The sequence below is a fragment of the Heteronotia binoei genome, chromosome 6 (genome assembly GCF_032191835.1).
Source record: "Heteronotia binoei isolate CCM8104 ecotype False Entrance Well chromosome 6, APGP_CSIRO_Hbin_v1, whole genome shotgun sequence".
Lineage (NCBI taxonomy): Eukaryota > Metazoa > Chordata > Lepidosauria > Squamata > Gekkonidae > Heteronotia > Heteronotia binoei.
Genome location: NC_083228.1, coordinates 41,342,485 through 41,358,519, shown reverse-complemented (window position 1 = coordinate 41,358,519; position 16,035 = coordinate 41,342,485). Strand labels below are relative to the sequence as shown.

Genomic DNA, 16,035 nt, shown 5'->3' with positions numbered 1-16,035 from the left:
ACTATTGAAATGGCACTCAAGACTTTTGGAAATTCAAAAATAATGAAATATTTTATTAATCAAGAGGGGAAAGGCCAGATGAAATCAGTGGTAAAATTTCTGAGGTAACTAACTCAAATAACTTTGAGGTAAAATCAGTAAATGCACAGACTACAGTTCATATTTTTCAGGCTGATGTGTTTCTTAAGCTATTCACATTGACTTAAAATCTTTATGATGAAAGGGCTTTAGTTCTAGGGCGTTTTCGCACTGACCTTACTCCGGAGCGACGTCCCTCTTCACCGCGCAGCGTCTGCGCGGATTTCGCACCAATTGCTTCGCAGAACCGGAAGAGCCGTAAAGTCCCGCGGCTTTTGCGTCGCAAATGTAAACCGCCAAAAACCAGTTTACATTTGTGACGCAAAAGCCACGGGACTTTGCGGCTGTTCCGGGTTCTGCGGAGCAATTGGTGTGAAATCCGTGCAGATGTCGCTCCGGAGTAAGGTCAGTGCGAAAACGCCCCTAGTGTTTCCCAAGTACTCCAGTACATATTCTTTGAGTATTCACTAACTCTTTGGTTTCCACAAGGCTGAGACACACTATACATTAGCCCTTCTCTAACACACTGCTACTCTTTTTGAGTTTCAACTGACTCTTAAGATTTCACAAGGCAGTCCCTAACCCACATCAGACCACTCTTTAAAGTTATCTTCCTGTTTTGACTGGGTAGGGAAACTCTTCTCTCATTAGGAGATCTATCCCCTTTCCTTGGCTTGAATGGGAGTCTTTTCCTAACTACCCATTCTTCCTTGCCAACCTCTCCAGTACTCCATCTGTGCTAAACTGCTCTCAGTCAGGGTTGAATTCAAATATGGTCAGTACTCAGCTCTTCTCAGCTAGGGCTGAAATCAGATTGAATTTCTCCTCAGCATTCATCTCTTGAGTCTTTCTGTATTCAGCTGATGCTAACCAATCAGATTCCTTGGAGCAGCCTGTCACTCAAGGCTCTGTGTTTCTATATCTGTTTATAGCACTGCGATGGACTTAAAGCAGTCTATCTGGGTGAGTGTGGAAAAACTCACTCTGATTGGCTGAGCTGCTTCCATGTAAATGAATGTATCCAGTGGAAGGAGGCTGGAAAAGGGAGAAAATCTCCTCAGGGTTTAGTTCACTAGAGATTGGAGCTGATAGGAGATGGAACTGGAGATTGAGCTGAGAGGAGACAGAACAGTTCCTAAGGCAGAACTGGTTATTTATAGCTTCTGTCTGGAAGAGAGTTATTTGTGAGTAGGGGACAAATCTAAAACTCTTCCTGAGGGAAAGCTGTGTCACAAGGCAGAGGGAAACTTTAAGACTCTGCTGAGGAGTTCTGTCAGTGCCAAAGGACAGACTCCTGCTTCTAACACAGAACACAAACACACTGGGAAAGAGGCAAAAAGTTCTTGTGGCTGTGTGGAAATTCCAGAAGTCAGACAGGGATCTTAGCTGTATGGAACTTAACACAAGGGGATTGAGGTGCTGGTGTGAATAGCCCTCAAGGGTGTTAGTCCCCGGGTATTGCTCGACATTCTGAGGTGTACCTGTTTGTATTATATTACAACTACAGCCAGCCAACATCTTTAGTGTTCTAAGATCATTTGTTATTTGAATTCCTACCTGCCAACTGATTTTCATAAGCATCCAACAGTTATTATTTCTTCCCTCCCTTGCCTTCTGTACTTAATAAACTTAATATTTGGTTTTTTACTTTAAAATGCTATCAGTGCCTTCATTATTTTCTAACAAGGGTTAATTCTGGTACTGGACAGATGTGACAAAATTCAAAATGGTCCCTGTTTATCTGCCGACCCTGACAGTCCCTCACAACAACATTTCTAAATGCAGTGCATCACAACCTCAAATCAGGATTGGTCCAGTTTTGAGGTTATCAAGGAGGTGAACAGATATTGCGATCCCTTATCATCAGGTAAGCAATATGGAAGAACCTGAAAAACAGAAAAGCAATCCTAGGAATCATGAACGAGCCTAGAGAAAAAGATAATGAAGGAGCAATAGACCTATACCCGAGAGAGAAGAAATTCCAAAGCTGTGCAGAGTGTTGCCCTCAATCTGTCTTTCCTTGAATATAGAGATTTATTGCAACACAGTATTTCTAAATCCTTAAGATCTGGGGATGTGCACTTGAAATTTTAAGAGTGCATATAATCTGCATTAAGATCTCTTGCTTAATATTCAGTTCCAATTAATCCACACACCTGCATTCATTCTTCATTTTTAACTATAATTCTTTAACTATAAAACTTTAACATGAAAAGGGAGGAGGATGAGCAAAAGGTGTGCACAGACACACAAAGTGTTGGACTGGATGGGCCATGGGCCTCATCCAACATGGCTTCTCTTATGTTCTTATGACCCAAATTAGGATTTTGAAATGTAGTAGCTGCTGTGAGAAAGCATTGAGGATTAGGGATGTGCATTCAGGCAGGTTGGGTGGGGAAGGGAAGGCAGTAGCAGCATGGCTGGGGGAGGAAGTGGAAGGCATTTAAATGCCGTCCCCTCCCTTCTCCAGCAGGCTGGGGAGTCACACCACAGTGCAATCTCTCCATTGTCCCCTATGGGGACATAGGGTACAATGGAAAGATCATGCCACCACTGTGGTGCAACTCAAGAAAAAGGGGGTTTAAAGCTTAAACCCCTCCTCTGGAGTCACGCCACAGTTGGACATGATCTTGCCTATGGGATCTGATAAGGTACAATAAACAGAGAAGGGGTTTAAACTTTTTAAACCCCTTCTCTCTTCACTGCCCCAGTTGCCCATCTTGGTAGGCTGACTGGGGAGAGAGGAGGTAGGCATTCAAAGGTGCATCCCTGATCCCTCCAGGCTTCCCCAGGCTGCCTGCCATGGCAGGCATGCTGGGAAAGGCACGGGGAGGCAATTAAAGATGCATCCCTCCAGCCTTCCTCTGCCTGCCTGCTGCTGTGGGTGAGCTGAGGAAGGCATAGAGAGGCATTTAAAGGTACCTGTGAAAAACAATGGTGACATCAGGGGTGTGGCCTAATATACAAACAAGTTCCTGCTGGGCTTTTTCTCCAAAAAATGCCCCGTGTATAGGTGTGAGATTAGTAAAGTATTTGTATTTATATTTCATGTGTTTTAACAATTTATTGATAGCATATGGTTACAAAACTTAATTGTATCTTTTCTATGCTAACCCATATGATATTTCAACCCCCCCTCCCTCCAATATTCGACTTCCCCGAAGTTATAAATTTTAAATTCAATACTAAAGGTACCGCTAACCAATCAAAGTTCAATATTTTTCTTTTCTCATTAATACTAAAAAATTGTCCAATGTCTTTTTACATTCATGTTCATGCATCTTACGGGTATCCATCATCCAATTTAAGATTTGTAAGCAACTCTCAGGTAGGTCCTACCCTTCCTTGCACGGTGATGAAGAGTAGACTTCTAGAAGATTCCTTAGCTGTTTTCATTGGTGACACTTTGGAGAACTATTCTTGATGAATCCAGCTTAAAGTTCAGTTGTGCCCACTGCCCAGATGAGCTATACACTATTCTCCTGCTTATTGTTAACAACCTTAAAATATGGACAAATATTGCAACTAATAGGGATCACTGTCTCAACTGGATACATGTGTTAAGGAGCTTGAATTTCCAGAGGATTCCTGACAAGTGCCCACTCATTGGACCAACCAGGTAATGCTATGTTCAAAACTAAAAATTAAAAGGCCTTCAAGATGTTCCACCTGTGTTCCTCTTTAGCATGCCTACGTCAACATAAACAATTATATTCTCTTAAGAACAGACAGGACCAAAAAAAATCCCAATAGTATTAGGATCAAGTTCAGCCCAGCATCAGAAGGACATGAAAAATTTATTCACATACCATTATGCATACCAATTCCTTGTTCAAATATGATGTTGTTGTGAACCAAGCTATAGCATTTTAAGGGTTTTAAAAGATCACCATTACTGCAAAAAGTATTCCTTAATAAATATGACAAATATTTTAATAAATGGGTATATTTTCTTTGTGCCCGCCCCCCCCACCAAATCAAAACTCATGATTTATTAGTCTTACCTTCTGAAGCCACCAGTCAAAGTCACTAAAGCACTGGAGGAAAATCTCCACACTGTATCCTTTACAGTCATGGCAATGGAATCTGCTTCTGACTTAGATACACAGCTTATGAGGTCTTCATAGTATAGTAATCCTGGAAAGCGATGTTATAGGATAAGTTTGGTATAATAGGCATAATCTAAGATAACATATTAGGCTTAACTCTAGCCTACATTCAAGTCCTAGATGAAGCATGAACTAATTGAAGCCGATCCATCATTCATTTTTGGTTGCAGTCGATCAGATTAAATATTAGCTACCGTATTTTTCGCACCATAAGGCGCTCCGGACGATAGGATGCACCTTCCTCCTGGGGGGCGATCCGCTGCCTCCGCCTCCGATCCCGGCGCTTCCCCCGCGCCTGCCTGCCTGGCTCCAGCTTCTTCCAGCAAGCGCTGGGATCGCTCCACGTGGCCCCACCGCAAACCCAGTGCTTCGCGAGCGCCGGCTGTGGAGAGGGCAGTGTGCTTCCTCCTTGCCTGTCTACCTGGCTCCAGCTCTGATGCTTAAAGCAAGCGCTGGGATTGGAGGGCGGAGGGAGCGATCCTGGCGCTTGCTGTAAGCATCAGAGCTGGAGCCAGCAGGCAGGAGCAATCCCAGCGCTTGCTGGAAGAAGCGCCAGGATCGGAGGCGGAGGCAGCGGATCGCCCCCCCCCCCCCGGAGGAAGGTATGTACCTTCGCTCCATAAGACACACACACTTCCCCCCCCCACTTTGGGGGGGGTGCGTCTTATGGTCCAAAAATACGGTACTTTACAGGATTTTAACAATAGTAAAAAAAAAAAAACCACAGAAATGCATTAAGGCAAATAAACCATTTCTGCAAAAAAAAAAAATTCCAACAATGCTACAAATTACTAAATGATTAACCTAGCTCCAACCAGGGTTTCCCAGCATATGTATACTCAGCCAGTCACAAACACATGCAACACAAGGCCCAGCAGTCTTCTGGAATCTTGATAATTCATTAGTATATTTCGAAAAGTTTTTAATGCCACATCTCCTGAGACCAGCTCAAGGCAGCTTACAGCTCAAAGAATAAAACAAAACCAAGCAAGGACATAAAAATAGTGAAAAACACACATCAAGCAGCCTCAAATGACACTGCCACAACAGCTACAAGAGTTAGATAAAACCCTGGGCAAAAGGAATGTTTTGGTCTAGTGCCAGGCAAGCCTCAAGGAGGGAGGGCTTTCCAAAGGTTAGGCACCACCACTGAAAAAGTCCTATCTCCGTCTGCAACCCATTTGACCTCTGGCACAGAGAGAATGGCTTCAGAAGAGAAGTCTAATCAGTGGGCTGGACAATATAGGCAGAGGTGGTCCTCAGTCAGAAGTTAACGGGGAAGAGCGAGGATGAATGCATCCAAACCTGCATTCTAAAACCCAGTGAACCGCAGAAGAACGTCATGCTATCTTTACATATTAGTTTTTAAATGTTTCTTATATGATCTAGGCAAAAAATATTTTGAAAATATGAATGCTCAATTATTAGTTTTAGTCAGGACATTTTTTGTAGAAAAAGCCCAGTAGGAACTTATTTGCATGTCAGGTCACACCCCCTGACACCAACCCAGCCGGAACTGCATTCCTGTGTGTTCCTGCTCAAAAAAAAAAGCCCTGGTTTTAGTAAAGAACAGACTCGTTTCTCAGGAATGGCGCTCTTATGAAGCCAGAAGCTATGAAATGTTGCTGAAAAGTGAAACAAAAGACCTCCAACAGCAAAGCATAAGTTTCTGCATCTTATGTTTTAAAAGAAGAACCCACTGAGATGTCCCAGCAGCAGTTCCATTTAAAATTCTTCCTGAAAACCAAACCAACACAATCTCAGAGGCTACAACTTTAGCATAAATACATATAGAAATAGCTGTGGAGTGTGGGTGTGATGGGGAAGTTGCCATAGAAATACAAGTGACATTTCAATACACTTACAACCAAGACAGAGCACCACAACTGTAATTAACAGGGGAAATATGAAGTCTGTTTTAAGCACAACTGTCTGCCTTTCTCATGAAGGGTCTCATTTAGGATTGCCAGGTCCCCTCCTGACCACTGACAGGGGATGCAAGGGGGGGGGGGATACTGTTTCCAGAACCAGGTTGGGAAATGCTTTGAGATTTGTGGGGTGAAGCCTGTAGAGGACAGGGACCTCACTGGGGTACAATGCCACAGAGTCCACCCCCCAGAGCACCCATTTTCTCCAGGGGAAATGAGATTATCTGGAATCTGGTGATGAGCTGTAATTGCAGGGAATCCTCAGGTGCCACCTGGAGGCTGGCATCCCTACATCTAATCTGATTCGCATCAGATATGACTGTGGAGTCTTACCTTCAAAAGTACTTTCTGCCCCCATGCTGCTCTGCAGACTGGCATGACACGGGGAGAGGTTTCAGCCTTCCATCCCTTTTACTCTGTTCCTTTTAGATGACTAAAAATGGTGAGAGGACAGGCTAAGTGTTCTCCTGGGCATTCATGCTGCAGTCCTTGTGAGTATGGCCTATTGAGCTTAATGGGACTTATGTGCTAGGGTCGCATGTAGGATGAATGTTTTTAATACTCTGACTTTGAAGAAAATGGCTTAGACTTTTAAAAATATAAAAACTATTTTAATAGTTTTTATGGTTTTATTGTTGTTTTGCATTGAGTTTCATTATTATGAGAGAAAAGTGGCTTTATATACCTATAATAACATTTCTATAACAATAATCTAATAAAGACCGTGAATTCATCCAGTCGTTTAAACCTATAATGGCCCCTAAGAAGTAAATCTGTACCTAGTAAACAAATCCATGGACAATGCAATAACAAATAAACAGACATACTTGAAAGAACGCCAAGGACAAATCAATCATGAGAAGGAAAGGATGCTTTAAGAGTCTTTGAAAGTTTTTGAGTCATGGGATTTAGGTATGGGACATCCTCAGATTTATAAGACAGAAAAGTCTAAGCATCTTCAGCTGAACAGAGCTGAATTCAACTTCCCCCCTCCAAAATTTCTGTTATAAATATGTATATATTGTTCTACCTGCTCTCTGCATTCTTGTTAGTTTCAAGCTCTTGTTCTCTTTCACATCTTCCAGCGTCCGCAAACCCATCCTGTACCACTTTTCAGAAGTCTTTAGCCCCACTCCAAAAACAGAAGTAAATTGCTAAAGATAATGGGGAAAACATTCAAATTACTGAGCTGCAGAACTTTTGGCTATCTCCTACCTGAACCAACAATTTTTCATAGTATCAGTTTGACATTTTAATACAAAGGCATGAGTCTTAGCCCAAATACATAGCAAACAATAACTACTGAGTTCAGGGGAAGACTGGTCCTTTATCTTACTCAGAAAGCTCCCAGTGAGTCCACCTTAGAGTCCAGCAGTAGCCAGAGGCAAATAAAATCTCACTATCTCTGCTAGTGCTGTAGAATGTCGCTCAGCTCCTACCCAGCTAGTGGCAAATACAATAGGTTCAGGCTCACTTGCTTGACTTCTGCCATACTGTGAAGTGAAGCAGCCCCTGTGCACTGCCTGGCAAAGGCTGTCCAACTCAGACTGAGTCAGCAGCAGCACACAAGGAGATGATGCGTAGGAGCCATTGTCCTATGCCAAGAGCACTGGGAATTGCTCAAAAAACACAGCCATGTTTTTGTGTTTGTCCTATTTACTCAGTTTTGTTGTAGTTTTATGAAAGGATTATTGTTTTAGGAATGTTGTTATAGGTATACAGTATATGTCCCAGAAGCAGAATGCATGTCATGCTATTTATACACATTTCTGCCAGTGCAGAGTCTTCCAGAAGTTTCACTGCCATTCACAGGATCAGAGAACTGCCTGTACAGCCCCTGTTATAATTGTCCCTTTGTGATGAATCTCCTGCTTTTGAATGGAGGCCATGCTAATTTTATCTTTTCTTTCTAATGAGATTAATTTTTGGAAGCAATTATGATAAAGAAAAGCAAAGGATGAAAATCCCGGACAATTTAAAATACATATTACTCTACATTTTAGATACACAAAGAGTGGAATTACCTAGCCTTTGTGGAAAGCTCACTGTTTGTAAGGAAGTGTGATTATATTTTGCAATCTCATTTTTCAAACATTATTTAGATTTTTATCTAGTAATTTTTTTAGTACTTTGTTTGCTCAACAGGCTTTAAATGGGATCAGAAGAATTCACAGTAGTTGTATTAGTTCTTGAATAAAATAATAGGGTTTTTAAAAAAAAAAACCCATGGACTCTGTCAATGTCACTAAAGGAAACAAAATTAAAGCTTTTTGTCTCTAGAGAATACTGTTTCTTTAAAAACTTTTGGTAAAGTTTGCTGCCTGTCAGTCATGTTAAAAGCATTTATACCTCAGCCCGAACCAATACGCTTTGAAGTCAATCCCAAGTGGTTCCACTAAGCCAACTTCCAGGATGATTCCACATTATTTGTATGGCAAGGATCCCTAAAGTGGTGTCCATAGGCACAGCAGCACCCATCAGTACTTTTCCTGGTGCCCATTAAGCACTTTTAGAAAGTGGTCAGGCCAAGTGGGTCTTTTGCCAATAGAGCTTCCCTCTCGCCACTGTAGAACTGATTGGCTTTATAGAATTTTTAAAAGCTGCTTTGGCAGTAGCTGCCACCACAGCACAAGGATTTTCATTGTACAACTGAAGATAAGCAAGAAAATATTTTAAACAATATGTTCATTTTAAAAGGCAGTTTCTTCCTGGAATGTTGAAGAGTTACCATAGAGTTATGCATGACCTCACTCCCTGACATTTTGTGGTTGGCTTTGTCTCTTGTGGCAGCCATTTTGTGATTGGTTCTACCATGTGTCAGCCATTTTGTAGTTTTATTCATCACCCTTTCAGAATTCCAAAGATCCACAGGCTCAAAAAGGTTGGGGGCCCCTCTTGCAGTGCTTTGTTGCACAGAAACACACAAGTTCCAAACGTGTGCAAAATATCTGCCACATATGTGCAAGTCTCCCTTCTCAGTTAGGGTTGCCAGGTTTGTGTTTGGAAAATACCTGGAGACTTTGGGGGTGGAACTGAGAGAGGGCGGTATTCAGGGAGGGGAGGGGCCTCAGCAAGGTACAATGCCATATAAAATCCACCCTTCAAAGCAGCCATTTTCTCCAGGGGAACCTGACCTCTTCCAGCTGGAGATCAGTTGTAAAACCAGAAAATCTCCAGGCTTAACCTGGAGGCTGGCAACCCTAAAATATAGAAAAATAGCTATACCTTAAATGATCTGTAGTATTCACAGTTTAGGACAGTTTTCACTCTAGGACTCTCTCCTTCTTCTAGAATATCCTGTAGATGTAAAATGCACAATGTACAAGTTATGCAAATACATTCAGTTTTGCAAATTCATAGTCCTCAGCTTCTTAATGTTGACAATTCTAGTTCAAGTGAATGCAAGCAGGATGCCATGAAGAACTTAGAAAGGATGGGAAGTCCCTTCCCCTTTCTGATTCCTGATTCCTCTCCTCTTGCTCACTCCATTGCCATTGCCTCCTCCTTGTCTGCCTTTCCCTGACACCAGGTCTCCTTCCCTTCCACCAGCACACCACCTTCTTGTTCCTCCCCTCGAGCCTCCTGCTACCACTTTCTCCCTTCCACTCACTTCTCTATTTTGATGAGTTAACACCCCCCCTACACACACACACACACACACTATTTTTTATTAACTTTGAAGGGTTTTCTGCAAACCTGGACATTCCCCCCAGGTTTCTAGAAACATCTTCCCTTTCTGTGTATGGACATATCGTACAGAATTTTGATCGATACTTTGCAGCCAACTTCAAATGTAAATGATAAAAAATAACATGATATAAAATAATTTCAGAGTGTAGCCATGCTGGTTTGCAGTAGAACAGATTCGAGTCCAGTAGCACCTTAGAGACAAGATTTTTGGAGTAAAAGCTGAGTGTCAAAGATCCCTTCATTAGATGCAAGTAGGAATTGAGATCTCTGAGTCTTTATAACCCAGTCAGAATGTAGGAGGGGTATTATACATAATGCTGGTAAAGTAAAACATGCTTCCTCGGGAGGCGGTGGGCTCCCCTTCTTTGGAGGCTTTTAAGCAGAGGCTAGTTGGCCATCTGACAGCAAGAAGGATTGCATCAGTGATTTGTTCTTGTGGCCCTTTCTTACACACCCAGGGAAATTCTGATTGCCACTTTGGGATCAGTCAGCAATTTTTCTCCAGGCTAGTTTGGCAAGGGTTCCTGGAGTTTTTGCCATCTTCCGGGCATGGGGCAGGGGTCATTAGGATGGCAGCAGAGAGGTATTTGTGAATTTCCTGCAGGGGGCTGGACTACATTGACCCTCGAGGTCCCTTTCAGCTCTAAGATTCAATAGTTCTATGATGCAAAGGTACAATTGCATATTGTGACTGGTTTGATTAGAGGAGAAGGAAAATGCTTGGGGAGTGGAAAATTAGTACCTGCATCCTATATCTCTACCCAGCTGGGGGGTGGGGGGGCATTGTTTTGATTTTGTAAATGAACTCAATAAAAATACAATTCAGATTCAGAGAACAAGAAAAAATTACGTTTGATATTTTTATCTAGAATTTTACTAGATTTGGATTTTTTTTTGTTTATATCTATTTAATTGTTTGTTTGCACTCCTATTGTCATGAGTCCCCAGTAATTGGGGGGGGGGGGGATGCTGTCAAGTCACAGCTGACTTATGGTGACTCTAAGCAGTTTTCAAGGCAAGAGTCATTCAGATACGGTTTGCCACTGCCTGCCCTTGCATGACCATGGTATATCTTGGAGATCCCCCATCCAAATGCTGGCCAGGGCTGACTCTGCTTAGCTCCTCAATCTGACAAGACTGGGATAGCCTAAACTATACAGGTCAGGGCCCAATATCGGTGACTTTACTATATAGCCAACAAGAATTTTTTCTTTCATGTATTACTTTGGCTCCATACAACAATTGCAGTAAACACAACAAAAGATTTTAAGTCATATGACTTTCTGTATCTTATTCTTTCCAGGGGGTGGACCAGGGAGGAGCAAGACTATATACCTTGATAAGGTTTTCCTGGATAGTTGTTTTGGGCTTGGTGTGAGCCCAAAAAGGGTGTAACAAAAAGCGAGGACATACCAACAACCAGAAAGAGAAAGCTGGCATTCCATCACCCCAGCACTGTGAAACTCAGCCTCCTGACATCAAACAAGGTTGAAATAAGGAAAACTCAAATAAGGAACGGAATTAGGGGAAAAGACCACCAAACAGAGAAGCTGGGAGATAGCTTACTCCTGGTACTTATATTTCTAGGCCTTCCAACAGGGAACCATCCAGACTGATTTGATCTTCCCTCTAACCTTAGAATAGCAAGCAACTGCTACTGCCAGTGAGTTCCTCAGTCACCCACTACCACACCTTCACCTGCCATGTGTGTTCTCTTCTGAGGGGCAGAAGGCTGGTAAAGAGTAATACTTTCCAGCACTGTTGTTATCCATCCTCTTCCTGTCCCTAAGCCCCACTATGACTGGCACTCCAAGAAGGTGGGGCTGTCTCTCAAAGAACCTACTTTTGTTGTAGCTGTTCAAGGCCAAGCTGTTAGCCTCTTTCCTTGCAAGTAATTTCAGCTGCTACTGTCTGGTGATTTGGGAAAAAGACCAGATATTAGTATTGCAGGCTCAGAGGTCGCTGAGGTACTTACTTCAATGACTCCTTTGACTTGTTCTCCCACCCAGGGCAATCCTTCAATATCCTTTGCTTTCGCTATAGTAAATGGAAGGTGCTTCAGCACAGATGCTGCTCTCCTAAATGCAAGGCAAGGGCCTTCATTTTCTCTGAACTCATAGTTTCCAGCCAATATTTCAAAGGCATCCTTGATGAGGTGGGAAAGAGAGAGAGAAATTAGTAAGAACTGATGCATTCCACAAGCTACCAAGAAAGTTTAAAACTTGTAAGCTGTTGTGCAGATTTTTTCATACCGCAGCAAATACAAAACAACTAACCTGTTGTGACATTTTGCTCACAGGTATGCTTAATAAAGGACTTTTCTGTGAACCACCATATGGCCTCTGACCTTAAGAGAGTGAGCTGACATACAACCACCAATTTGGGCAAATCTCCAGAGCCTGAGAAAGTGAACTAGTTACTGCAGTTTTGAGAAATCTGTTCCTATTTCCTGCCTAGAATGTCACTGCATGGTATCTGTGTTTCTTCAAAACAATGAACGAAATCTGGCAGGACCAGATTCTTATGTCAGATTCTTAAGTTAGCCTGGCTGAGAGCGAAAAAACACTCAAAGGACATTTGTAATGAAGAATGAGTGAACAAGACAGGAATTAAGCACACCTCCATTCTAATCATTGAACCTCCTCCACATTAAATACATTTGCTGCTCGAATATCTCAGTATACATCAGCCAAATTAACCAGATGTCATAGAATTTTGAGGTTTGTGTGTTATTTATTTCATCAAATTTATAAAGTGAGTTCAGTCAGCTCTTAGTCAAAAAAGTCATAAACAAATAGGCAGCAACAACTAACTATATACATTTGGAACAGGGGAAACCACGTCCAGCAGTCATGCACTAACCAATCCAGTTCTGCTCTTCAGGATTGTTTATTTGTATTTCCTTGTGAAATGCCTCATGTCCAGATTGGCTGGTTCCAAGAGAACGGCCAATCAGAATGTAGGCATCAGGATCCTGGTTTGCAATGAGTGAATACCTCAAGCTCAGACAACAAGTGTTATACCACTCAATACATAACAGTGTGTGTGTGTATAAAGATGTATCTTCATACAGTTTTTATAAAACTACAATGTTCACAAAATCCACAATATTCTGATTTCTTAGGGAAAGGTAAAGAAGGGGGGGGGGAATACCAAAATCAGTAAATATATTTAATCCATGTACGCAAGAATTTAATCACAACATGCATTCTGTGGATGTGCCACCCACACCACAGCCCAAGAGTCTCTCTTCCTAAGCTGACATGTGCAGTCTTGGACTTGCTACTGACAACCCTGAGGTCTGCTGTCCATGGGGACTTCAATGTTCATGCCAAACCTGCCCTAGCAGGAGCAGTTCAAGACTTCATGTCCACCATGGCAGCTATGGGGCTGTCCCAGAACGGTCTGGTACCTATGCATACAGCAAGTCATACACTTGATTTGGTTTTCTCTGGCAATAAGGTACATGGTTCGGTAAAGGGGGAATTTTTCACTCTGACTTTGTCACAGTCTGACCATTATCTGGTGAGATTTACACTCTCAGACACTCAGAACCTCCATAAAGGTAGAGAGGAAATTAGGATGGGTCACCCCAGAAAGCTGAAGGAACCACAGGAATTCCTGATGTCTCTTGAGGATTTCAGATCAGAAAAAAGTTGGCACTCCTATTGCAGCCCTGATTGACATGTGGAATACAGAGATGACCCTCTCTCCCTCCAAAGAGTCCAGAATGCACTTTGGTTTAATGAGAAGTTTCTGGTGATGAAAATGGTTGCGCAGACAGAGAACAGGTGGAGGGAAATGCTGTGGTGGTGATGGCAGCAAAGTGAGTTTACTTTTTTACCACCGTTGCATCTCCACAATGCAGTCCAGTTGAGCTTTCCCAGGTTGGGAAGGGGCTTTTACCTCAAATCCCAGAGGATATTGACCTGGAAAACATGCAAGTCCACAGTGATTCTTTTGCAATACATTTTGCAAATAAAATTGCTCCCATCTGCCACAGCTGAGATACCATAGTTGGACTGACTCATTCTCAGGTTGTTATCAGTTCTAACTGTGTGGGTGACTTTCAGTAGATGAAGCATGATGATGTGGATAAGGTGCTTCGATGTGTGCAGCCCACCATATTCAATCTTGACCCTCATCCCTCATGGCTAATAGTATTGTGCCAGTTGGGTTGGTGACCAAGGCCAGGAGGAGGTAATAAATGTGTCTCTGTATACATATTTGTTGTAGTTTGTGACCACTTTGAAAAATGCAGTTATGGTATCCGTTCTGAAGAAGGTATCCCTGGACCTGAATGACCTTAATGATCACTGCCCAGTAGCTAATATTCCATTCTTGAGCAAGGAGATGCTTGAGTGAGTGGTGCCTACACAGCTTCAGGCTCTCCCTCTCTTCCTCTCTCTTGGCTTTTTCTACATTTGCCTAGGGTGGCAGGCATGATGTGTGTGTGCCAAATGAGGGTCTCCCCACATGACTTCAAATAGAAAAACAATTATTTGCATTGATTTTGCTGGCCTGAATCATTCTCCCTCAGTGGAGCACTATTTTTTAATTTGATAATTTTGTATGGCCCGTGAATGATGTTATAAATATCCAAATGCCCCTTGGCAGAAAAAAGGTTCCCCACCCCTGATCTAGACCCATTTCCCGGCCTTGCTTTAGGATGGAAACTGCACTGGTCACCCTAACAGATAGCCTTTTCCAGAAAAGTGTGCCACTGTTGATTTCCTGGACCTCTCAGAAGTCATAGTATCATTCTGGAGAGGATGGCTGGGCTGGGAAGCAGGGGACCCCAATGCTTGACCAACTGACTCAAGAAGGTGGTGTTGAGGGACTGCTGTTCAACAGGGCTCCTTCTTGTCCCCCATGCTATTTAATATTTACAGGAAACTGCTAGGAAAAGTCATCCAGGGATTTTTGAGTGTGGTGTCACCAACATGCAGATGACACCCAGCTCTATTTTTCCATAACAACTAACATCTGCAAATTCAGATATTTAATGAATGGCAAAGCATGTGTTGTGTACACATTTTAAACTTGGTTTTCAAACCATTATAGGCCTTTCCACATACTCATTTTACTCATAGTTAAGTTCCTGTCTTACTAAGTTCCTGTTTCTTTTTGTGGGGGGGGGGGGAGTATCTTATTCCAAATGTGTTTTGCTCCCTCTAGTGGTCAAGTCAATGGTCAAAATCTGCAATGAGATAGGTTGGAAACAAAGCTATTTGATATTGAATCTACCACTAGAGGGAGCAAATCATGTGTAGCAGGGGTGGCTAACGGTAGCTCTCCAGATGTTTTTTTGCCTACAACTCCTATCAGCCCCAGCCATTGGCCATGCTGCCTCGGGCTGATGGGAGTTGTAGGCAAAAAACTTCTGGAGAGCTACCGTTGGCCACCCCTGATGTATAGAATGGGGGAAAACCCAGAGAAACAGGGACTTAACAGTGAGTAAAATGTGAATCCAGAGGCCCGGTGCTAGGGGTGCCTGCACCCCTAGGCTGAACTGTGATCCTCCATCCCCCCACTACTGTTATATTTGCACAATGATGTCAAAAGCTACTTTGCAGTACATTGAAGATTCATGTGCTAAGTCTTCAACGAACTGCAAAGTAGCTTTTGACATCATTGGCAACATCATCATCCATCAGGAGAGGTCGTGCACCTACTAGGACTTTGCAATCTTTGGAGTCTTTACATGGACTCTTTCATGGTGAAAAATGGCAAATGCTCTATTGTAATTTTGATTTATAATTTTGGATATATACATTATATGTTATAACATAGTATGAGATATTCCTTTAGTAGTCAGCCTTTGAAAAAATTCTTTGTACTGAGCAACTGCAGTATAGTTTTGTAAATTTCACTGAAATTTACTTTTTTGTAGAACATGGGTCTCCCCTGTTTCCCAACTTTCCTGCAGAGGAGGCAGCCTGGGAACAAGGCTGAGTCACCTCTTTCCTCTGCCCGAATCTTGGGCAGGGGAAAGAGTTGGTGCAGGAGCTCATCCTCGCTCCTGGACTGTCTTTCCTGCAGGGGAGGCAGCCTGGAAGCGAGGCTGAACCACCTCTTTCCTCCGCCCGAGTCTTGGGTGGGGGAAAGATACAGAGCTGCGCTGGCTGGCATTTGGGGAGGGGGTGCCTTGTAGCACCTGTAGGCCATGCAACACCCTAGGCAGCTGCCTACATGGCCTACTCCCCCGCGCCAGGCCTGAGAATGCAGAA

The 16,035-nt window shown here is 42.8% G+C and overlaps 1 protein-coding gene across 1 annotated transcript in view; it reads right to left on the bottom strand.

The window, feature by feature from the left end:
* DNTT (DNA nucleotidylexotransferase) overlaps positions 1–16,035 on the bottom strand; it is a 165,612-nt gene that overhangs the window by 108,675 nt on the left and 40,902 nt on the right. Inside the window, exons 4-7 of the mRNA XM_060240826.1 lie at positions 11,781–11,951; positions 9,341–9,412; positions 7,146–7,269; positions 4,083–4,215 (exon numbers count right to left, since the gene is read on the bottom strand). Coding sequence (XP_060096809.1) covers positions 4,083–4,215; positions 7,146–7,269; positions 9,341–9,412; positions 11,781–11,951 — 500 coding nt within the window. The remainder of the gene's footprint in view (positions 1–4,082; positions 4,216–7,145; positions 7,270–9,340; positions 9,413–11,780; positions 11,952–16,035) is intronic.